At 35.4% G+C, this 24859-nt stretch overlaps 1 protein-coding gene across 1 annotated transcript; it reads right to left on the reverse strand.

Moving 5' to 3' along the window:
• Positions 1-7450: 7450 nt before the first annotated feature.
• On the reverse strand, positions 7451-24657 carry Tudor-SN (Staphylococcal nuclease domain-containing protein 1). Its single transcript, XM_077446090.1, has 10 exons — positions 24522-24657; positions 17678-17837; positions 13907-14031; positions 13535-13829; positions 13275-13448; positions 12944-13187; positions 12631-12847; positions 12347-12547; positions 11276-12251; positions 7451-11202 (listed from the first exon to the last, which is right to left on the reverse strand). Exons 2-10 carry the CDS (start codon positions 17705-17707, stop codon positions 10813-10815), a joined length of 2652 nt encoding a protein of 883 aa, XP_077302216.1. The 5' UTR covers positions 17708-17837; positions 24522-24657; the 3' UTR covers positions 7451-10812.
• Positions 24658-24859: the final 202 nt, after the last annotated feature.

Genomic DNA, 24859 nt, shown 5'->3' on the forward strand with positions numbered 1-24859 from the left:
TTGCGTAAGTTCTTCTTGAGCGCCTTTGAAAATTAGGATTTCTCGAAACTGCGTCACTATTCAGTGCAATTCAGTTTATATTTTTTAAATATATTTACCTCTACTAAAAGTAGTACTTTATACTCACATAATATTATACTCAATTATTTATAATATTATCTTACTTATTTTAATTTTTATAAGTATATACAGCATAATAAGAAAAAAAGCTCAAAACCCTATTTACAATTATTAATAATAAGGTAGTTCGCACCAGGGGCAAACATGCTGCTAGCTACCCGCTACATAGAAGGGGGGGGGGGTACTAACATACTAACATACTAATAAAAAAACATATTTTCCAGACCATGAAAACGTGATCAGTGATCGATTCTGAGTTCGAATCAGTCAAAATCTCGAGTTCGAATTTTCGCATGATAAAGTAATAATATGTAAAATATGTAGATAATGATTACTGGATCAGTAACTATCAGAATAGACCTGAGATATATTGTGAACATTCATATTATATGAACACTAAAAAGCATTGAATTCAATGCACCCTTCATGTAAAAACACAGATTACTAAAACATTTGTTATACGTAGATAGTCGACTTAAAAAATGATATATCATCATCATCATCATCGCAGCCATTCGCCATCCACTGCTGGATGAAGGCTTCTCCTAGATGCTTTCACTCGTCTCTATTTTGCTCAACTCTCATCCATCTCACCCCACACATTTTCCTAATTTCGTCCACCCATCTTCCCTGCGGTCTTCCTTTTACCCTTTTGCATTCTCTTGGGCACCATTCAAACACTTATTATATCCACCTTTCGTCCATTCTTCTAGCCACGCGGCCCGCCCATTGACATTTGAATATTTTCACTCCATCCAATATATCCACAACCCTTGTCATATTTCTCAACCAAGTATTCCATTTCCTGTCTTTCTTCGTTATGCCAAACATACAACGTTCCATACTTCTTTGAGCGCATTGGACTTTGTGTTGCAACTTGGCGTCCAATGTCCAAGCAACACATCCATATGCCGGTAATTGGATTATTAGCCACATTGCGATCGCCCAAAAGACAAATTTTGCCATAAAAATCGCGAATACGGAATATTTGGCTTTCTCGTTAGTTGGATAGTTATCGTTAGTATTATGAATTTTTCGACTGCCAAATGTTCCGTTATGGAGATTTTAGTAACTTTTGGGCGAGCGCTTTGTGACCAATAATCACCAAACCCCATAAGCCATCACTGGCAAAAATCTTTTTCTTCGGGCAAAGTGGCATTTTTTATTTAAAAGCCGCATTGATTCGTCCAAATGCACTCCATCCTAATTTCATACTTCTTTTTATCTCTTCTTCTTTACTACCGTACATATATTTACTTTATCTATGTACGTAGTAACAATAGATGAAGTTTTGTGATATGCGAAAATTCGAACTCGAGATTTTGACTGATTCGAACTCAGAATCGATTACTGATCACTAAAGGGCGGATAGGAAGCGTGCTTTTTCCAGGAATCAGGGCGTTTTGGGTCTATTTACAAAGCTAGAGTATAAAAAAAAGGTTCTTCATAAAATTGGACAAAGCACAGCGAACAATTAACAATGAACGGCACGCTTCCGGTCCGATCTCTACTGATCACGTTTTCATGATCTAGAAAAAATGTGTGTGTGTGTGTGTGTGTGTCTGTGTATTTTGGGGATTTTTTGAACATCGTTAGTCCTATCGAACTGAAACTTAGTATCGGTTACTGAAATTCTTATCGACACGACGAAAACTTCAATTATCTCCCAAGCCCCTGACTGAATCGGACTGAAATTTTTTACATGTAATATAAATAATAATTTTTATAACCTTATATTTTTTAAATATTTTTATCTGAACCGGAAGTAATACTTTTACTCTAGAGAATCAAGGTTTTTTACGTTTTTCTCAGAAACCGTTCGGTTAATTCAAACTGAAATTTCATATCTAGAAGTTTAAGCTTAATACCAAGTTATTTATAAAATTTGGTAAGCATCCGTCAACCGAAAGTGGCAGTTTACTCTTGTTCGATTTTTCTTCCACTATTTTTTTTTTATTAAATATATTCAATTAGCTAAGGCTTCGATCTTTAAAATAATTATAAATTAAAATATAAAATTTTCATGTTTTTAGTAGAAAAAACCTGTCGTGGATTGGGTCGTGACGACGAATAGTACCGTCGCCGTAATTTGTTTAATGCAAATCCGTATAGAAAACAATAAAGAAGCTTCTCAACATTATTACAAATGGGTGCTTACGATCGGTTGATTTAATGACTCTGTGCCGGACCAATTTGTGAATTTTGGGTCACCCTATGGTGCGACGAGACCAGACATGATCGCAGGTTGCACTTTTTTTGTGCTTTTTTTATTTATAGTTAAGCGTCATTTGTCAGAAGCCGGGTTCTATCTATGTCCGAACAATAGGAATGTGCCGGTTTTTGTACGCCTTGTCGACCTCATACCTGTTAACGTCTAAATTAATTCCCTCGTAGCCAGCGATCGCAAACTTGTGACGCGTAACAAAGTATAATTTGCTCTTTACATTATTCCTTATACGTATGTTTGTGGTATTTATAATTAATTCCTTAATATAATGCAATCAACGCATGGTCTATTTATCCGAGATGCAAACCGGTTACGAACCAAACCAGATGAACCAATTAATTGTAATTTGGTTGAACCAAAAACGGAATCAAGCTTAACTATTTAAAAAATAAAAGCTATAAAAACGTGATCAGTGGCCGATTCTGAGTTCAAATCAGTCAAAATTTCAAGGGCGAATTTTTGAATGATCACAATTGTTCGACTATTATTCCTATGTAGACATAAACGTAAATTAAGTAAAAACCCGTTGAAATACTATGAATCTTAATCAAATCGATACTTCGTTACTAAAAGCTTAGGCCAGCAGAAACTGCAACATGTTTAGACATGAAGCTTCTTCCAAAAATATTGACCCTGACTTTGAACCCGGCATGTGTTGCAATGCCACAATAACGCATGTACATAATTCCCGTTCCTGTTCCCGTTTTTCCCGTTCCCGAGTTAACGTCGTGGTAATCTGACTTCTCCAGTGTTTTGGCTCGTGCTTATCGGTGTGTTTCAATAAATAAATGTTTCAGTTTCAAATTAATAATAATAATCAAATTAAATTACAGTAATGATAATTTGTCGGAAAAAACACAGGCACACCGAAACACATTTGAAATTATTCAATTGTTTGTTGCCATGAAAGAAATCTTCATTTGTTTTTGTATTAAATTTATTTAAATCGAAAAAAAATAATATTATTTAACGACTGACCAACCACAAACGTCTTTGACCAATCCAGCCAATAAGAAACAACTTTGACGACAGCCAATCCGAAACGAATTATAGACGCCGTTTCAGTTCAATATATAAGATTATTTTGTAGCAACCATTTATAACTGAAGTTATTTTCATTAATTTTTATTCTTAAATCAATTAAACTATCCGTTTTTTGAACTGTTTCATAATGTAAATTTTCCCCAATGCCATCCAATCAACTTTTTTTTAACTTCTCCATAATTACTCTTTCCTTTAAAAAATTTCATACACATAGTTGTGAAAATTTTGAAACGTAACAAATAACGATTTATTTCGTTGTTTTTAATTCCAAAACTGTATAAACCTATCACAATGACTTCTATTTATATTTCCATCTGCTAAGCTAAAACCATCAACTGATTGTTGACATGCAAGCTTACATGCCCGGATGTTTATATGGACAAAAATTGCAGTGCACACGGGCGGCTGAACTCGAGGGGCGGCCGTCAGACGAGGATTAAAAAGTCGAGCCCGAAAATTGTTTATTTTTTGTTTGGCTCGCAAAATATTTTTTAGGTAATCTCAAAAAGTAGTCACGAAGAAGAATATTCGGTTAATAATTCAAATAATTTAGTAATTAATAACAATACTCATTATAATTCGAATAAAAAAATAGATGAAATATAAAAGCGCAAAATTTATCAACGTACTATGTAAATGCCGTTTTATCACTGTCGGATGATCCTGGAAAATGCACGCAAAATTCGAATATATTCAAATTTTGAATATTTTTTTTAAACGTCTCGTTACTTCCAAATTACGGGTATTTTACATCGGTCTCTGTCACGGGCCCAAATGTGAAACGCCCGAAAACGCAAATATCGAAAATCGAAAGATCTTAAGTCAAAAGATCAAAAAAAAAAAGGGTGCATAGTAAACGGTACATACTAACTTAATTTGCGCGAACAGGATACAACAGGAACAAGAGGAACAGGCTTTTCCTCTCGTATTAATGTGCGCGCGCAGAATACGGGAGGAAAAGCCTGTTCCTCTTGTTCCTGTTGTATCCTGCTCGCGCAAATTAAGTGAGTATGTACGTGAGTATGTACCGTTTACCATGCACCCTTTTTTTATCTTTCGACTTAAGATTTTCAATCTTTGCCTTCCGATATTTGCGTTTTCGGGCGTTTCACATTCGGGCCCGTGAGGTAGACCCATTTAAAATATATAAAAGTTTATTGTATAATCAAGATTTTTAAAATATAACATTTTTAACTCGCAGTACAATTTTATTTAAAAATAAGGAGGGGAGAGGGTGGTGCAAACATATTTGCTCGCGGGCGGCCGGCTCCCTCTGACCGGCTGAGGCCTACTCGTAGGCGGAAATATATCAAACATCAACATTTTGAGGTTTGCATTGAAGTAAAAATTTTTTTTTTTATGACATTTAAACAATATTTATTTATATTTTGATTAATAGATATTATTTTCTAAATTGCAACCGCACGAAGCGTACATATTCATTTAAACATTTTTTCTCCAAATTTTTTTTTAAAAATTCTAAATTTACGATTTCCTATCTATCTATAGACATAAAAATTGAAATAAAACTTTTAGTATTTTATTTTTAAAAAATGTACACACTTCGTACAATCGTATATGTTCGCGGGCCAAAACTTATTTTTTTTTTAATTTCCACCTATTTTTCAAGCTCTTGGTTTAAAAATTCTAAATTTAAAATACTATCATCATCTGTCTTATCATTAGTCACCGGACCCAGAAGGTGCCGCGTATTGTTCAAAGGTTGCAAATGCATTGTTAAAGGTTTGCCGAACCTTTTTTACAAAGGATTTACAACAATGGAACAAGGATAGCACTGTGACTATCCTACCTCTACTTATCATCATCATCACCATCTGCTGCTGGATGGAGGCTACCCATCTTCCATTTACCCTTTTGCATTCTCTCGGGTATCATTCTAGCACTTGTTTTTTGCGCCTTTCATCCATTCTTATAGCCACGTTGCCCGCCCATTACCATTTAAATCTCTTCTCCCATTGCCGTTTCCAGTCTTTCCTCGTTGTGTCAAGCATGCAGCGTTCCATACTCAAAACCGTATAGTTGGCAACCTTATGTTGAATATAATATTTGTAAAATAACAAGCTCTTAAATATTAGAATAAATAAATCTGTATTTTTCCCGCCTTTAATGATTCAGAAAACAAATATTTATAAAAAATATTTTTAAAAAGTTCACACCTCAGTTGTTTACTTTAATCAAAATTCAAGATTATTAAGATATGTACATTTGCGCATCTTTACGACAATTCAAGTAGTTAAATCGTTGGTAATTTCCAAGATATGCAAATAAAGGTTTGTAAAAAAAACGGTTCGGTGATTATTCCGTACAAAGGGATCTCGTAAACTTCACTAAAATGTCGATTACGGATCATCTGGTACTCGAAAATTCGTTTCGGTGATAACTAGTCATATGTGAACCGGTCACAGGACAACCGGTCACACGTGATCACCCGTCACACTAAAACTGGTCACGAGAAAATTGGTCACACCCTACAATGGGTCAACCAGTTTTCTCGTGACCAATTTTAGGGTGTGACCAGTTGTAGTATGACGGGTGATCACGTGTGACTGATCTAAAGCGACCGGTTGTCCTGTGACTGGTTCACATATGACTAGTAGTCCGTTTACCGAAAATTCCATCCATCGAACTATTATACTAACGAGAACTCGAGTACCAGATATTCTATATTAGCGATTTTCGTTTGAGCGACCAAAATGTGTGTAATAATCCGTTTTCCCAAAAAAACAGATTTTTGATAAATGGAGTTAATTGCGCCAGTCTCTTATCTCGGTATTTCTCATTTTTTTAATGAAATTTGGATATGAAAAAAATGTAAACTTCCACCTACGGACTCAAAATCCTGCAAACTAACTTACGTAATTGTAGGTTCATACGATATTTTCAACTTAAATAAAAAAATAGGTTATTTTATATCATACAATTATGATTTGTGATGACCACACTGAGCTACATTTCCAATTCGATTATAAATAAAACAGATAAAGTAAAAATATCACGAAGAGGTGTTTCGTATTCGTGTTTACTATCAAAACTTCCAAATCTTTAATCAAATGGTGATTATTGCAGGCGCTACGGCCAAAGATGTCACTTTATGCACATAACCTATACATGCATGAATATGAACTTCACATGCGATATGGCTTTTATCTAAAAATCCATCGATATTAATAAAAAAATAATAATAATACAAACCCCATTCCTTTTCCTCGTATACAAAGCAGGTGTCTCAATACTTGCCTTATCTATTTTATGATCAAAATTTATACTTCAAAATATTTTAAATGATGAATCTGAACTAAGAAATGTCTTAAATGTAACTACAAGAATGTCTTAAATGTAACTTGTATAATACGAGAATAAAGAGTTCGACTATTCAAATATTTCAAATCAGAAATTGCACTGCAGTAATAGCATCGGAAACTGGTCGAATTTTCATATATAAATGCAAATATATTCATGAATCTTTCGGAATTTAAATAATTTTCTTATACATATGTATGCATATACATTTTAAGAATCACTAAAATTATATATTAAAAGTTCGCCAAAAAAGCAGAAAATCGGATTGAAATAATAAAAATATATTAGTGTGGACAAAAAATGGGTTTAGAACTGAAGAAAATTTTGTTATAGAAGACAAAATGTGTGTTGTTAATTCATTGCCAATCTTTGATCCAAATATTACAATAAAAGATAGATTGTAAGTATATATACATATGTACAAACATCAGTGGCGGCTTGTCCATATGGGCTGTGGAGCTGCAGCCTCCCAATACAGTAAAAATGCATAAATGCATGCTATTTTTGTCGTCCACATGGGCTGCGGGGCTGTAGCCTCCCAGTATAGTACATATTCAAGCTATTTTTGTTTTCATTCGATCAACGGTTTGGTAACCGAGCTACTACAGCCTGAATAATCTCTGCAGCCCCCCCCACTATGAAATCTCACAAGCCGCTACTGACAAAAATACATACATATGTTAGGTAAAATATACAATGTGACAATGTTTGCAGGAAAAAGAAAATGAAAATACAATTGCCTTTGTCTATATTTCAGGTACCAAAATCTGTAAATAATAATCGATTAAGAAGTTGCATCATCAATTTGTTTAGAAATTTAATATCCAAAGGAAACTATAGAAAATAATACAAGGATAGAAAAAACACCCACTAAAAATATGTACACATTGAGACTTGGAAGAAATAAAATAACATAAATATCGCATTAATAATGATAAAATAAATTATGTGCGATTCCATCAATTTACATAATCAAATTCATAGTTGATGTATGAATTTCTATTAATAATTCGTGATTAAAATATTTGAATCGCAACGACTTAAGCTTAAGTTCCACTTATGATACATGCATATGTATACTGAATGCCATTTTATTATGAAATCTTTATGTGATATTATTGAATGGTGTTTTGAGATGAAAATAAAGAAATTTAGAATTTTTGCATTTGATTTTTATTTGATTTCTAAAAAAATAGAAATTCATAGAAGTATGTAATAAGCATTATTTTTTATCTCTGTATATATCACATTTGACAGGTTGCTTAATTAAATAAAATACATTTAACACAATATGTCATTCTTGAGAATGTCCAGAATTTTACACGCAAGTATCGAATACATACATCAGTTCAGCCTCTATAAAAAAGAGAACCCTAATATGTATTTATACGTATACAAAAAAAGAATATCAGCCCATAGTTCGTCGAACAAAAACGATTAAACAAAATCACCTACACAATCAATCATGACTGATTTCATTCAAATTGTCATCGTCTTAGTTCGTTTGTGTTGATTTTTTTATTATTACAATTTTATATATGCACTTGTATTGCTTTTCGTTTATAATAAACAATAACAAAAAATTAAAATATCACAAATTTGCTTCATTCAAAATAAAAAAAAAATTAACATGTTTCAAAACTGTACTCATTATATTAGACATATATTTGATTGTTAAAAACAAAAATATAATACAAAAAATTGCACAGGTTGTGGTTTGATTTACTTTGCCAGTTTATTTAAACAGTACATTGCAATGGCTATCACTTCAAATTGAGATTATAAACACTGACTTATTTGAAAGACACATACTCTTCCGCCGAGATCTTCCCGTGGTCACTTATCGTAATTGTGACCCAAGGAAATCAAAATCGCAAAAGTATATCACGTATGCACGGATAATGTACACATCAGCAATCAAAACGAATTGAATGCAGCTCTGCAGAAAAGGTCTAACCCACACAAATAACATCTCAATCAGCGCAGTATCACTTGATTGTATCCAATTGAACAACTTCAATACATACATATTGATAAAAAGGCGATTCTCAAAGTTACATTCGTCAAAGTGTCATTCAAGTGTGTTGGATCTTTTCGGCACAGCAAAAATTGTGTACTCATCACGTTTACGTGAATAGGAAAGTTCAAGATAAGCGTGATAATGAAACGTTTAATATACAAAAATACACATCGAATAGTATTCGTATAAGCAGATATGAACGAAAAAATACATCATTCTTCTATATATGTACGTGTAAGAGGCGTTCAACAAGTCCTTGGAAAATGTATGTAAATAAAAATAGCAAATTAAGTTAAGCGCTCAAACTTTTCAGCATCCATTAGAATGAAAGCTTGTTTAGATTTAGCTCATGTTTTAGAACCGTACCATAGATATGTATCGAGTCTGATATATCATTACTCGGCTATCACTCTTCATTAGTCTCCACAGCGTGGATATTTTCTTCCAAAGTTGAAGCTAACAGTCTCGCCTGTCCTCTCAACCCGCATTAAAACAATCTATTCAATCATAAGAGTGGTTTTCAAATCCATGTTCGCAAATGCAATGATAATGTCTATAACGTAACAGCAAACATCTGATAAAAACAAGTCTCAAAAAGAACGCTTGCACCAATTATAAACACAGCAATCAGTTTACGAATTGTAACCACTTTCCAGGAACCTTTTGAACATCCTACGAACATATTCCATACATAATATAATAAAAAAAAAGAAGCAAATTGCAATATGAAGTCTTTTGACGAGTTGTGTGTTAGTATCGCTTTATAAATCTCATCTATAGTTTTTGTATTGCTTGAATTTCATCATAATTTGTTTACCTTATTAAAATTAAATATAATATACATCAAATTTAATCTATTTTTAATACAATCACTGGTCAGTTCAGAGATATTTATAATTTTTTTGCCATATATGTTCATTCATGAAATAAATCAGGCAGATTGTGTGAAAATAAAATGTATAAAGTACAGGATAATATCATTTGAAATACATTTTAATCTGTAGTGTATCATAAAATTGACTTTTTATTATGCATACGTATCTGATTTTGGATCAAAGTTAAAACATAGCAGCAGATATAAGAAGCGCACGCTTCATACAACATTCGCACACGGAAATAAATTTAAATCAAATCACACCGCAAATGTTTGAGGAACGGGAAAAGGAATCGCACGTCGGAAAGTAAGCGAAAATAAAAAGTCCAAATATTTATATGTAGCAAATATAATTGGTATCAAATCAATATTGAATTTACAGTATCAAGGACAGTTGATTTGCTATAAGTAAAAATAAGGTTAATTCATTTATTTCAATGCGTTTAAACATGTAAATAAAATATATGGAAAACAACTTAAAAGATATTAAATTAAAAAAAAGAGTATTTATGAATGTGTTTACAGATGCGCTATTAGATGGAAAAAAATGACTTTCGCATTGCAAGTTTCGTTGAAGTCATCGCACAGCAATCGTCATTTGCACACCGCAAAGCAAATTTTTATTATTCTACTAGTCAACTTTATTAGAATACACAGTGAAATCCCTTAACAAAATTATTTATCGGATATATAAAAAAGAACCATCATATACATATGTATATATAGGATAAACTGTTAAAGGTATTAAACTGTGTTTATAAATACAACCCAAAAATTGATAACTAATTTAGTGTTTCAATGATTTTCAGATAAATAAAATCATATATTTGAAATCGATTTCGCATAAAATACGCAAAACAATATTTTCTCATAACATACATACATAAAGGATTACGCTAGCAATTTATTACCAACACCAAGAATTTCAATAGTCGCCATAATATTCCATAATACATGAAAATACGGGGATTACTCATAGAGTTTTATCAAATGTCTTTAAAGAAAAACTAAAATGATATCGGAAGTTTTTTTTTATAAATTGTAATCTATATTAAGAAAGAAACCATAACAAATTTTATAATTATTTTAAAAATAAGTGTATTTTTGTATTGTAAAAATACAGAAATTCAAGTAAATTCAATGTTCATATGATAAAAAAACCACGCATGAACGTACTCAAAAAACGTTTTCTTGATTCAACCGTTTTTAAGCATCATCTTCGGTGATGTCTCCGTACTCCCAGATCGCGAGACGGGCCTTCTTGGCAACCTCTTGAGCAGTTTTGTATTCGTTGATGATTTTCTGGAGCCGTCTATCGGGACGGCTCTGCACCATCAGCAACCCTTCAGAGATGAGGTTTTTGACAATGTCGTTGTTCGACGTATCCATCAGGGTCACCTCAGGAATGTGACTTCTGCTCTCGACGTTCAACAGCAGCGTCTGGTTGAGTAGATCCTGAGTGAGGGCCTTGATGGCCATGTCTCGGTGATCACTGTCATTCGGCAGTGCGATGCACGCCAAGGTATATTCGGTAGCGTACGGCTTGTCAGTAATGAAAGACGATGGGAGTGCGGCGCAACTAGACGGGTGAATCACCTGTAATAATAAGACAATGCGATAAAGTGATGAATTACAATTATGAGGTTTATTGTGCGTTTGTAATACTGACTTCGCGGTTTCCGAAATCGATGTAGAGTACTGAAACATTGGTGCCTTGGACTTTTTCGATTTTGGCCCGATACCATTGGCTGTCGAAGCTGAAACGTGCCGCGCAAAGATCGCCCTTCTTCGGAGTGTATGCGCCGGGTAGTGGTGGGTCGGAGCTGAAGTCTTGGTGAAGCTTGCTCATCAATGTTTCTAATTTTGGACCCTGTTCGGTGTGTTGGGCGAAAAATCTGCCTTCTGAAGAAACTTCAGTGACGACGACTTTTTCCAAGTTGATTTTTCTCTCGATTACTCTCTCCTCGTTGGCGTGTTCTTCATCCTTAGGTGTTTCGACGTAATCTTTCCATATATTTAGCTTGTGCTGTTTCGCGTAGTTTTCAGCAGCTTTAAGAGCGTTTTTATGTTCGGAGCGTTCGGCTGTGGAATGAACGGTAGCCAAACCTTCCTTGACCAATGCCACGGAAAGATTCACATCATCGATCCATAGAAAACCGATGAAGCCACCTGCTTTGTCCATACTCTCGACGGTGATGTTGACTTCGCGCTGCATGCACTTTTCTTTTGTGAAGTTCAGAGCTTCCTCTCCAAACGGCTCAGCTCCTTGCATCGCACCACCGTTGATGCTCGGTCTTGCACCACGCGGACAGCTAATTCCGCCAAGCAGGAATGTAATCAAACAGGAGTCTTTCGAAATGAAGAGTCTCAAACGGGATCCACTGGTTACGAATTCGACGACGGCCTCCTGTTTTGGATGTCTCATCAAAGTTTGCAAATTGCTCTTGGCCAAATTGGGTTCGGCGCTGATGTTAGGAACCTTTCTGAGGGTGTATTCTTTTTTGCTATACACACCGACAGCAGACTTTTGAGCTTTCATTTCAGCCTCGAGTAGAGCGTTGTATGCGGCACTTCTTTGATCATCATCGGTACGATGACGAACAACGTAAGCTAATCCCTTAGAAACCAAATCCAATGCAATGTTTCTAAAATGAAAAATATATATAAAAATCAAGCAAATACAATAAAAATTAAATAAACATATATATATATATATATATATATATATTCGAATACATACGTCTTTCCAACAGTGACCGTGCAGCAAGTTTTCTCTGGCAAATTTTCTCTTGCTGGTTGGATATAATCAATAGACACATTCACTCGTTTACCAATCAATGCTTTCCTCATAGTTTCTCTCGCTTCGAACATCCATGGAATGTCATACAATGGTCTGAAACCTCTTGGCCTTTGGGCAGCTTTGCCATCTTCGTCAGCAGACCTAATAAAATAAAGTTAGAACAAAAAATACACCCACAATTTTTAACATTCTAAAATCCTAAAAGTTTCTATAGAAATACTCACTTTTCTTTAGGAGGTCGGATACTGGACAAGAACAGTTTTTTGATGCTACCGTTCTGTTGCTTCACAGCAAAGGAATCACCGTTCATTACTTCGATAACCAATCCCAAAAATTCTTTATCCTTAATCGGAATAGCTGGTGCTGACGGCACATAGTTTTTCCACATGCCAATGCGTCTTTCTTGAGCAAACTTTTCTGCTTCTCGGAGGGCAGTAATATCTGAAAATTTCATAACAAAAAAAAAACTAATGTTTTCAAAACGTACATACGCATAATATACAAAAAAAAAAAAAATCAAAGCATCTAATTACTTACCAGTTTTCGTGTAAGTCAGTGACCATTCAACGCATCGTGCAAAGCCTCTTCTTAAGAGTAATTCGGCGATGTTTCCGCACGGATGAACAATCGAACCAATGAAGTTATTGTTATTCATCGTCATCAATATGATATTACAGTCTCGTTGCAGTAAATGTCTCTCCACGCAGTACCTGGCTTCATTCTGCTGATCGGCAGCATCGTCTTTTTGTTCACCGTCTTTGTCGGACTTGTTCGATGAGCACTAAATACAAATAATGTAATTATCTAATGTGCCATACCACACTCGAGTTGATTAAGCGCATAAACATATTATTAAATTCAAACTCACTCTTATTCCAGATATCATGAGGGTTATGTAGTAATAATTGTTATTATCTTCAGGCATAATAAACGCCCTTACTGTAGATCCGTCTCTTACGTGCTCAATAATAGCTTTCAATGGACGATAATTGTATTTGCTGACGTCTCTATCGTGCGTCCAATGCACTTCGCGTACAGTTTTCTAAACAGAAACACATAATTTGATTCATTATTATTTTTAAATACCTACATATCTATGTACATGCATACAAATTATGAAATATTTACTTGAGCTGTGCCATGTCGACCTTTGCCATGAGCCTTGGCAGCTTCCTCGCATTTCAAGAGGTTGGCGATTTCTGGCAATTTGGGATCACCTCGAATGGTGACGAGACCCTCACTGACCATAAGCTCGTTGATGTTCTCCCCGGTGTTATCCTTGCCAAGGTAGACGGTGCCTTTCTCCAAGTTGCCGTTCGGAATCTTTTCGGCCGTAAAGGAAATATCTTTCCCAACCAATTTCTTACGTAAGAACTCACGAGCCTCCCACGCCCATGCCTCCTCTTTTGTGACCGTCTTAGTACTGAGAAAAACAGTGAAACGTTAGTGAAAATTGCTCAAACATTACAGCAATGTAATAATAAGCTACCTAATACTAACTCATTGTTGGTCGGACGACGAGCCAACTTCGGAGCTATGATTCCAAGAAGGCTCAACTGTCTCTCGGCAGGAGGTCCATCAGCTCGGGGTGCACCCCAGATTTTAACTGAATCTCCTGACAATACCTGCAAAAAATAATAGAGTATTGAATAAAAAACAAACGATTTAATTATTTTTTTATTGCATTGATCATATTTAAACGTCACTTTGATAGAATAAACACAGGCGACTATAAAAATGGAAGAAAAAATCAATTGATAAGCAAATTGGAAACGATGATAAGCATTTTTTATATAATTTAGGTCTTTTTTTTTAATTTATATTTTCCCGATGGCATGGTAGGATGGATTTTGTCAATCGATGAGGAACCGTTACAACAATAAAATCAGATAAATTGGCAAACTCTGACAGGAAACGATCGACTTGCAGTCAAAAACATCCAAGTCTGACCAGCAGGCCTGCAGAAATACAGAAATAAATTCATATCAATCAAGATCAATTCGGGACTTGAGCTCGGGCACCTCTCGGTGGTTAGCATCAACCACAAATTTATCACCAAGTCTAGGAAGTTGAGGTATATATGTAAGTATTTAAAAAAAAAAGCACAACGTTTATTCACATATGCTATACAATAATATAGTAGAATGTTTGATGTTCTGTTTCATTCATCAACATAAAACGAAGTTTCGCTGCCTCGTCAATGACTAAGAACTATCAGGAGAAATTCAATCAGGACACAACAAGTCTAAGCTCTAAAACCGGAGCTACGAAGGCAGATAAATCTAACCAGCTATATAGTAAGTAATAATGTGCCTAAACGTTATGAGAAAAAAAATTAATCGACTTAAAACAAAGGAAATTACTGTTGTTCAATGTTATATTTTAAAACATTCGAAATATGTGTGATAAGTTATAAGATAATATATATATGTAGATATCTAGTGTGTTAAAAAAATCTTGTAAAAAGTGGTTGTTTGTAAATAAAAAGCTATGCAATCTTCGAGACTTGTTTTATTAGCGATGGTGAATTTGCCATTAAATTGGGGTGAAAAAACCCGATATTATTGAGGCTATCACAAAGCAATGCAGTGAGGAAAGCGAATCTCTATGAATGGATAAATCATTGTAATGGGGTCAAGGGATCATCAAAGGCGACAGTTGCAGTAGAGACTGTCAATTTGGTTTCTGGAGAGAGCATCTGCACCGTGCAAACTATGCAAATTATATCTCCGACTTAACACATCAGCAAAAGGCATTCTAAAAAATGTCGCCTTTCGTAGACGTGGCTACAATTAAATCAAACATTGATAGTGAAGACACCTTTAATGTTTTTAAAAAAAAGCGTTGAATTGAATTTTTATTTATATTTTCCAGAAATTTTTTGGACACTGACAATAATTTATAGTGAAAAATCAAAAATTATATGTAGGTAATTTTTCCATTTTAATATATGCAAAATTTTGCTGTTTTTAGTATAATATGTATTTAAAACACATTATTTGACAATTAATTGCAGCTGATAAATTTTTCGCAAATGATTTCCCAACTTAAATCCAATTCAGATAATGCAAGTGACTATTTTTACATTAGATAATGCGATTTTGACAATGACTTTCAAATGTATTTTATCAGATTCAATGCTGTATTTTTAGACCAAAATAGAGTATATTTAAAAATTGAAAAGAATATAAGGAAAAAATATGATGAAAAGATAGTAAGGTCATGACGGAAATAACGCAGACATCGAATAAATCCTCTGCAATTTTTAAACTATCTAGGAGAAGGGAGCTAGTACTAGTTTTTTTACCAAGGAAGAAATCTTCTTCAAAACCATGTTCAATGCATTTTTTATACTATCTAGGAGAAATGAGCTGGTTTTAGCTTTTACTAAATAAGAAATCATCCTTGAGACCATTTTAAATGCATTTTCCTTATATTATCAATTTATCTATAGCATTTTTTATACACCACCATTTATAGCCATTCACCATCTACCACTGGATGAAGACTTCTCCAACACGCTTCTTTTCGTCCATGTTTTGAGCAACTCTCATCCACCTCACCCACACATTTTTTTAAATTTCGTCTACTCATCTTTGCGGTCTTTCTTTCATCCTTTTATATTATCTCGAGTACCATTTTAGCATTTTTGTCCATTCTTCTAACTACGTGACTTGCCAATTGTCATTTCAATCTCTCCACTATATTCACTACTCTTAGTCATACTTCTCACTTATGTATTCCATTTTTTATCTCACATATGTACATATTTAACCTTTTGAATGCTGACGAACACCGATCGGCGTTTTACTAACGAGTCCATAAGCCTGAAATACGCCGACAGGCGTTATTTTTTGAGTATGTAAAAAATAAACAAGAATACTACCCGCTAAACCTTTTCTGGTAGCATTGAAAAAAAAAACGCATTGAACATGGGTCATCTAATCCGTGTCAATGTTTATAAAGACTGGTTTACACCGGAATTTCTGAATTTATAACCATAGTAGAGTTACCCAATGGAAATCTTTAACTGCCGAGTATTTTAAATTGTGGCTTGGCATTTAGATTGTGAGCATTACATTTTAACAACAATGAAGAAGATTCGTTAATAGATTTATTTCTTGTTTACATTCATTATTATACTTATATATTAGAGACTAAACACACCTTTACAAAACTCGAAATCCTAGGCGGTAGTTATCTAGGGTAGTGAGTTTGTTTGGATTGGCTACAACTTTTATACCTGTTTTCTATTGGATTTTCTAAATAATTTTAGTTCGAAATGTAATGTAAGCATATAAAAAGCTCATACAATGTGAATTATTTTTTGATTAAAAAATATTACCGTAACTTAAGTGACTTGGTTCTGGCTATTGTACTGCATAAATGTATGTATTTTAGAATTTCTTGTAAATTAAAATGTTCTCATTTTGTACTGCTGTATATAGACTTGCGGATATCAATTATTTTTAATCGCCTCTAACTTATATTCATTTCTATCATTTCAAAGCTTTACTTATTAGAAATTGCTCCGTATAAAATGGTGAAAGTAAAATGCAAAGTGGGTAATTCTTCAAACATCGGAAATGTGAATGAAAGTTTGAAGTTAGAATTTTGTTCTAATAATTGACTTTATTCAACAGAACGGTAAATATAATAATGGAAGTCTTTTAACATTGAAACGATTAGTATGAATGATATTTCGGAAGAAAGAAGACTTGACATGAGATGATGTTGCATTTCAAAAAGATTGCTTTGTTTCTATTAAAAAATTAAATGTGTGGCATTCTTCAAAACCAGATTTGGAGTCAAGTCTAACTGTTAAATTTGAATGAAAGGACATTCGTTTTAATTCCACACTGTAGATTTCGCGTTAAGCTATTTCCACTGTGTGTTACATCAATAGTGCAATCAAATCATTCGTAGCAAAAGTTTGTATGAGAAGTTGGTATGAGGGATTCAAAAGGAACATCTACAGGTGGAGACAAGGGGGCTGCGACCTCCTTTCGACTAGATAAGTGGGGGTTCGTCATATGGAAGACCAAGCGTGAAGTACGCCCTTGCGAAATGCGGTTTGATCAAGACGGGGGGAGGCCGGGGAGTGAAGCGTGGCATTTGCAGGGGGATGGGGGGATGCTTTCATTCATGATTTGGGCTGAGCACGCTGAATTCGAAAGTCGGGCATTTTTGCAAATGTTCACGTGCGATGGTATTTTGTGGTGGTGTGGGGTGGGGCGGAGGCGTTGGGGGGCGAAGGGGGCGTTCGCTCACCTGTTTGACGGTGCCGTGTTGAAGGCTCATGGTAGTGCGTGCGGGCACGTGGCGCGACGTCAGCAGCGCGCGGCCAAGTGGAGCGCCTCAGTGATGTGTTGGCCCTCCCCTAACAACGTTGAGTACGGCCATGGCCGTGCACTCGATTTTGCCCTCTCACCTGAAAATAAAATGCGTGTAATGGTTAATTAAACGCGCCTAAAATATTTATTGAATCAATAATATAAAATTAAAAATAAACTTGTAATTTTAATGTCAACATTTGTAGTTTTTAAATTGATCTAAAATTTTAATGTTAGTTCATATGTACCGGTCTCCCTCACGGGCCCGAATGTGAAACGCCAGAAAACGCAAATATCGCAAGGCAAAGATCACAAATCGAAAGATCAAAAAAGAAGGGTGCATGGTAAACGGTACTATGTATATATTTTATTTTATTTTATTTTATTTTAAAATCAATTAATCAAGCACACTCGTCTAACAGATTGCTCCAAAGCGATGAGTGTGCTAAAAAGGTTAAGAAGTACAAAAAGAAAAAATACAAGTTAAATAAAAAAATTATATATACAAATACATATACAAATTAAATAAGGAAAAGATAACTAAATAAAACATGAAATCATAATTAAAAACACTAACTCAACCTTTCTAAGTGGTCGCGACCTCCATAAATTAGGAAGTGGTGCAGAGATGTCAATGGCACCATCCAGTGAATTTAAGAAACGGAGACCGCGAGGAATGGGAGAATACCTAAATCCCACAGTTCTAGCCAAAGGAGTGTGAAAAAGGGGACGATGGCGGGTCCATATCACACTCTCTGGAGCATGAAGGCCCAACTCAGCCAGGATAGACGGACAGGAGATACAGCCTCTAAATATGGAAAACAAGAACTTGATGAGGGCAATATTCCTCCTTTGGTCAAGAGAAGTGTAGCCGACCATACCCATGACGAATTTTGAAGGAAATAAGTATGGGTAAATCCCATATTGCTCCTTATAAAGCAGTCTGAGAAATCGTCTTTGGACAAGTTCAAGCTTCACAGATAGAGACTTAGTGTAAGGATTCCAGATCATAGAGGCGTATTCCAAGATACTCCTAACTAGAGCATTGTACAGCAACCTCAAAACAGCGGGATTATGGTAGTGTCGAGAATTACGAAAGACAAACCCAAGCATTCGTGAGGCAAAGCAACACACAGAGTCGATATGAACATAGAAATTTAGGTCACTCTGGAATAATATATATGAATGGCATGTGGTGAAATTATCTCTCTTTTTGTCATACAGCCTTGTTTAATGTGCGCGCGCAGAATACGGGAGGAAAAACCTGTTCCTCTTGTTCCTGTTGTATCCTGCTCGCGCAAATTAAGTCAGTATTTACCATTTACCATGCACCCTTTTTTTGTCTTTTGACTTAAGATCTTTCGATTTTCAATCTTTGCCTTCCAATATTTGCGTTTTCGGGCGTTTCACATTCGGGCCCGTGAGGTAGACCCCATATGTACATATAGGTAAATGCAGTGGTGTCACCCCAATTTTGGAACAACGGGTTTCCAATTTTTTTTTCAATAAAATTATTTTGAAAATATAAATAATATTATACATTTTATTTCGTCCAAGACACTATTACATGAAAGTTCATTAAATTTTCAAGAATTGTATAGTTTTTGACAAAAATTATATGAATTTTTGGATTAAATAACGGGTTTCCGGAAACTTTTGATTTTTAACAACGGGTTTCCGGAAACCTGTGGAAACCATTAGGGTGACACCACTGGGTAAATGGGTTACATCCCAAGTGTGAATCGCTCCGAGGATAACCGCCGCTACGAAAATCACCGTACAGAAAGAGTGCCGTGTAGAAAAATGCCTAAATATTACTCAGTAAATTTTTTTTTACGAGATTTTCGTAGCGGCGGTTGTCCTAGTAGCGATTCACATTTGGGATGTAATCGCCAAACCTGATAAACGGATAAACGCACAAGTCACTAAAGTCTCGATCACGGAACATCTGGCAGTCGAATTCTCGTTAGTACAATATTTATACAAAAGTATAGCCAGCAGCATGGCTCGGTGGTTGCGTTTATGTTTAGCAACGAAAGATTACTGGGTTCAATCCCGTACTAATCTTTAATACTGCTGGTTAGACTTGGATATTTGTGACTCCGAGTCGATCGTTTCTTATCAGAGTTTGTCAATTTATTTGATTTTGTTGTTGTTGAAACGGTTCCTCAAATTGGCAAAAATCATCCTACCTGCTGTCACAAATATCTGAATTTGATTTATGCACAATATGTAAAAATTTATGTACAAGTCTAAATCCATAAATATATCGATGAATTAATTAATTACTTAATAAATTAATTGTTAATTTCGTGTTTTTCAGCCTCTCGAAGTACAGTGATTTATGTAATAATTTTTTTTTCTAATGTTTGTAATTAATTATCTAGGGAGACGCATTGGGGTCTGCCTGTCTGCCTGAAACTAAAATTTGGCGTAGATAGCTTTCGATTGATAGAGTTTCTGGGTGCCAGATGTTTCGTGATTGAGATTTTAGTGACTTGCGCGAGGTCGCTTTTTGAGGAATAATCACCAAACTGTATATGTATTTGCAAACGGTGACCGTACCTAAACTTTGTACTCTCCTTAAGCGAAGTTTAAAATGCCCATCAAAAATGGTTCTGTGATTATTGCGCACAAAGTGATCTCGTGCACGTCACTAAAATCTGGATCACGGAACATCTGGCACTCAAAAATTCGAGAGAGTTGCCCTCGTCAACTATCATACTAACGAGAATTCGTGTTCCAGATATTCCGTATTCGCGATTTTCATGGCAACGATTGTCGTTTGCACTATCACAATGTACGAAATAATCCATTAATCGTCAAAAATATTTATATAATACGAATATTTTTTTATGTAAATATCTTAAAATGTATTTTCAATAAGGTGCCCTCATTTCTTCTTCTTGTTAATGCCTTGTCCGCATCCGGACGTTGGCGACCACCTCGTCGATTATTTGAATATATCCGCATCGGTCTTCAGCGGCTCGGAACAGTTCTTCGGCGCTCATATCGGTCCACATGCGCATGTTTGGAAGCCAAGATAACTTTTTCCTGCCAATCCATTTTTTTCCTTCTATTTTCCCCATGGTTATCAAACGGATAAATTCGTATTTTGGACCCCTTATTATGTGTCCGAGGTACTCCATCTTTCTCCGCTTGATGACAGAAACAAGTTCCCTGCCTCTCCCCATCATGCCGAGGACAGCTTCGTTTGATATCTTTTTGGTCCACGGAATCTTCAGCATACGCCTATAGACCCACATCTCAAAAGCTTCAATGCGGCTGATCATCTTGGTTTTCAGAGTCCACGTCTCACATCCGTGTAGTAATACTGTCCAGACGTAGCTCTTCGCGAATCTCAACCGCGTATGAAGATTGAGATGCTTGTTTGTAAGCGCCGCCTTCATTTTTACAAATGCTGTTCTAGCCATCTCGATGCGGATTCTTAGATCTTCATCTGGGTCCATCTCTTCATTCAGCCAGGTACCCAGGTATTTGAATCTTTTTACTCTTTCTATCACCTCTCCATCCAAGGTTAGATTCCCGGTGTCTGTTTGCATTCTATCTACTATCATAAATTTTGTCTTCTTTAGATTTATGCGCAGACCTCTTCGATTGCTTTCTTGATGTACACGGTCTAGAGATCTTTGCAAGTCTGCTAAATTTTCAGCGACTAGTGCCGTGTCATCAGCATATCTTATATTGGTGATCGTCTCGCCGCCCACCTTGATGCCCTCCGCCTCTTGGAGAGCATCGTGGAAGATGGATTCGGTGTAGGTGTTAAAAAGAGTAGGTGATAGGATGCATCCTCGCCTGACGCCCCGTTCTATAGGAATCTCATCAGTGAATTGATCATCGACACGTACTACTGTAGTCTGATTCCAATAAATATTTCGTAGCAATCTGACATCTCTCTCATCCAGGCCAATATTTTTTAATGTTTCCATCAGGCGAGCGTGTTGAACACGGTCAAAGGCCTTTTCAAAGTCTATATAGCAGATGTGCACAGGTTTACGGACTTCTCTGCATCTTTGGAGTAGTGTTTTCATACAGAAAAGGGCCTCTCGGGTACCCAAGCCTTGTCTGAACCCAAACTGCTCTCTGCTAATCGCCTCTTCACACCGTGAGTAAATTCTGCCCTGTATTATCTTTAGTAGGATCTTCAATGTGTGACTCATTAGGCTAATTATTCTGAAGTCGCTACACGTCCTCGCGTTACTCTTTTTGGGCAACGGGATAAATATGGATTGTAACCAATCGCTAGGTACTTCGCCTGATAAATATATTTTATTGAAGAGTTTTGTTAGATCTTCTATGTTATCGTCGTCCAATAACTTGAGAAATTCGGCAGGAATCAGATCCGGTCCAGTGGCTTTCCGACTCTTTGCTAGTTTTATAGCATGTTCCACTTCGGATTTCAATATATATGGTCCCGTTTCTGGATCTTCAATATGCCCTCCGGTTTCTCTATTGTCTTTAAAGAGCAATTTTGTGTACTCGGTCTATTCTGATTTCTTCTCATCCATATTTAAAATGATTTTTCCATTTTTATTCCTAAGGAGTATAAAATCTTTTTTTCTGAATGATCCTGTTGCTTCTTTTAGTTTTTTATGTACGTTAAATTCGTCGTGTTTTTCTTGTAATTTTTCAATTTCGTTACATTTATTTTCCATCCATTTTTCTTTGATTTCTTTAATTTTCCTATGAATTTGGCGGTGAATATTTTTATATTGTGTTGGATTATTATGTTTGTGTTTTCTACGTTCTTCCATTAAATGTATAATTTCATCCGTCATCCAAGGTTGTTTTTTATTAATTATTTGATTTGTTTCAAGAAACTTTTTCCCAGATTGGGTCATTGCTGATTTCATACCTTCCCACTTTAAGTTTACATTACTATTTTCTTCAATACATTTTTGTTTAAAATTTTTATTGAGATCTTTTGTAAATTGTTCGTGGATCGTAAGATTTTTAAGCAGCTCTAAATCCAATTTTGGTTTAGGTTTTGATGCTCTTAAAATCTTTTTCAGTCTTATCTTCAATTTCCCACAAAGTAGATTATGATCGGATGCCACGTCTGCACCAGGGTAGGTTTTCACCGATTTTATACTATTTTTAAATCTACTGTTTATCAAAATAATGTCAATTTGGTTTCGCACAATATTATCAGGACAGTCCATTGGGGATTTCCATGTGTATAATCTTCTTTTAGGTAGCTTAAAGAAAGTATTCAAGATAACATACTGCTCTTCCTGGCAAAACTGAACTAGTCTGTCTCCTCTCTCATTTCTTTCTCCAAGTCCGAAGCGACCAGTTATACCCATTGTTTCTTCGTCTCCAACTTTGGCGTTGAAATCTCCCATTATAATGTTAACATCATGTTTTTTCGTATATGTCATCAATTCTTTGATTTGTTGATAAAATTCTTCAATCTCATTTTCTTCTTTATCGAAAGTGGGGGCATACACTTGTATTATGTTAACATTTATAGGTTTTCCTGCTAATTGTATCATCATGACTCGTTCAGATAACGGAATAAAGTTTCTCACACTTTTACTGATGTCGTCTTCCAGAATCACAGCAACACCATTCTTATGAGTGCCGTCAAGCGATCCCGAGTAGTAAGTCGTATATCCATTGCAATGCATCGTTTTTCCTGCTCCAGGCCATCTAGCTTCGCTTATGCCGAGCATCTGTATTTGGTTTTTTTTCATTTCTATTTGCAGATTTTCAATTTTACCTGCTTGATACATGGTCCTAACGTTCCATGTACCAATTTTTCGTATGTTCACCACTTTGAGTCCGGGGATTCTTAGCACCCCTGTCCCATTGAAGGGACGCCGGAGACTCGGGGCCGTGGTTTTAGGTTTTCTCTTCATGGTGGTTATACTAGGGATATGAGAGCACAGTAGTTTTCCCCAAACCTTCTGCTCCGCAGAATTCAAACCGATTGAGTGGCTGCCACGTCGCTTTGAATCTTCCATCTTTTGACGTTTTAGTATATTGCATATACTTCCGCCGTGGATGGTACTGACAGAGCTGCTGCCCACTGCCAGGGAATTTTTTATGGAGTTTCCTTCTCTATGAAAGGTGTTACGGTACCTTTCAAAACCAGGTTGTGCTTTTGTTAAGCGGCGGCACTTACTCGCCGCTGACCTGAGACCGTCATAGTGTTGTGTGACATTTTATAGAGTGAAACTTACCACGGATTCACTCATCACCACTCTTATCTCAGCGCTCCTTGTCCAGGACCACCATGTCGCCATGGCAGTTGACTACAAGAGTCGTTCCCCTATTTGCAACTTGGGGACCTGAGCGGTTGCATGGAGCTCTGCTCTGAGCTTAGTAATTACTCCGTGCGGACGGACGTGTGTTTCCATTTATGATATATTTACATATATTGACATTTTATTCACAATCATAATATTTATGAAATTAGTACCAAACAATGACGTTAACGTTGAGTACAAGTATCCAATATATTAAATTATCAACATTAAATAAAATTCACACTCAATATAAAATAATCAATTATGAAATAATTCAACATTGAAATATAACCATTCAACACTCAATATTAAATATGAAATAATTCAACGTTAAATATTATCAATACTATCATTAATAAATCAATCGACGTTAATAATAAATTATTATCAAAAGAAATGTGATCGAAATCATGTGGGTAATTATGTAAATATGAAAATATTATAAATTTAAATTCCATTTGAAAAAAATATGAAATCAAGCATAGGTAATGATTCTGAATATGTACTAACTTGCGAGGCGCCAGAAGAGCTAAATACTCATCGCAGCACCTCCTCTTTAGCTCCAATTTAACACAAAATTCTACATACTTATCGGGACAACACACAAACACACGTCCGCACCGAGCTCGCTCAACCCGCGACATTTAATCAATTGATAATAAGCAGTTCATTCTAGAATGAAAATTATTTACGCGAATTCCTATATATACCTATATAATAAAAATATAATAACGCTATTTAAAATAATAACATTAATCATACATAATTTACCGCCATTAAGCGTCGCTTTACTTGTTTATTTCCAATAGACGTCGTTTTTGGAAAACTATGTATGTATGTATATATGT

The sequence above is a fragment of the Arctopsyche grandis genome, chromosome 2, assembly GCF_051622035.1.
Source record: "Arctopsyche grandis isolate Sample6627 chromosome 2, ASM5162203v2, whole genome shotgun sequence".
Taxonomy (NCBI): domain Eukaryota; kingdom Metazoa; phylum Arthropoda; class Insecta; order Trichoptera; family Hydropsychidae; genus Arctopsyche; species Arctopsyche grandis.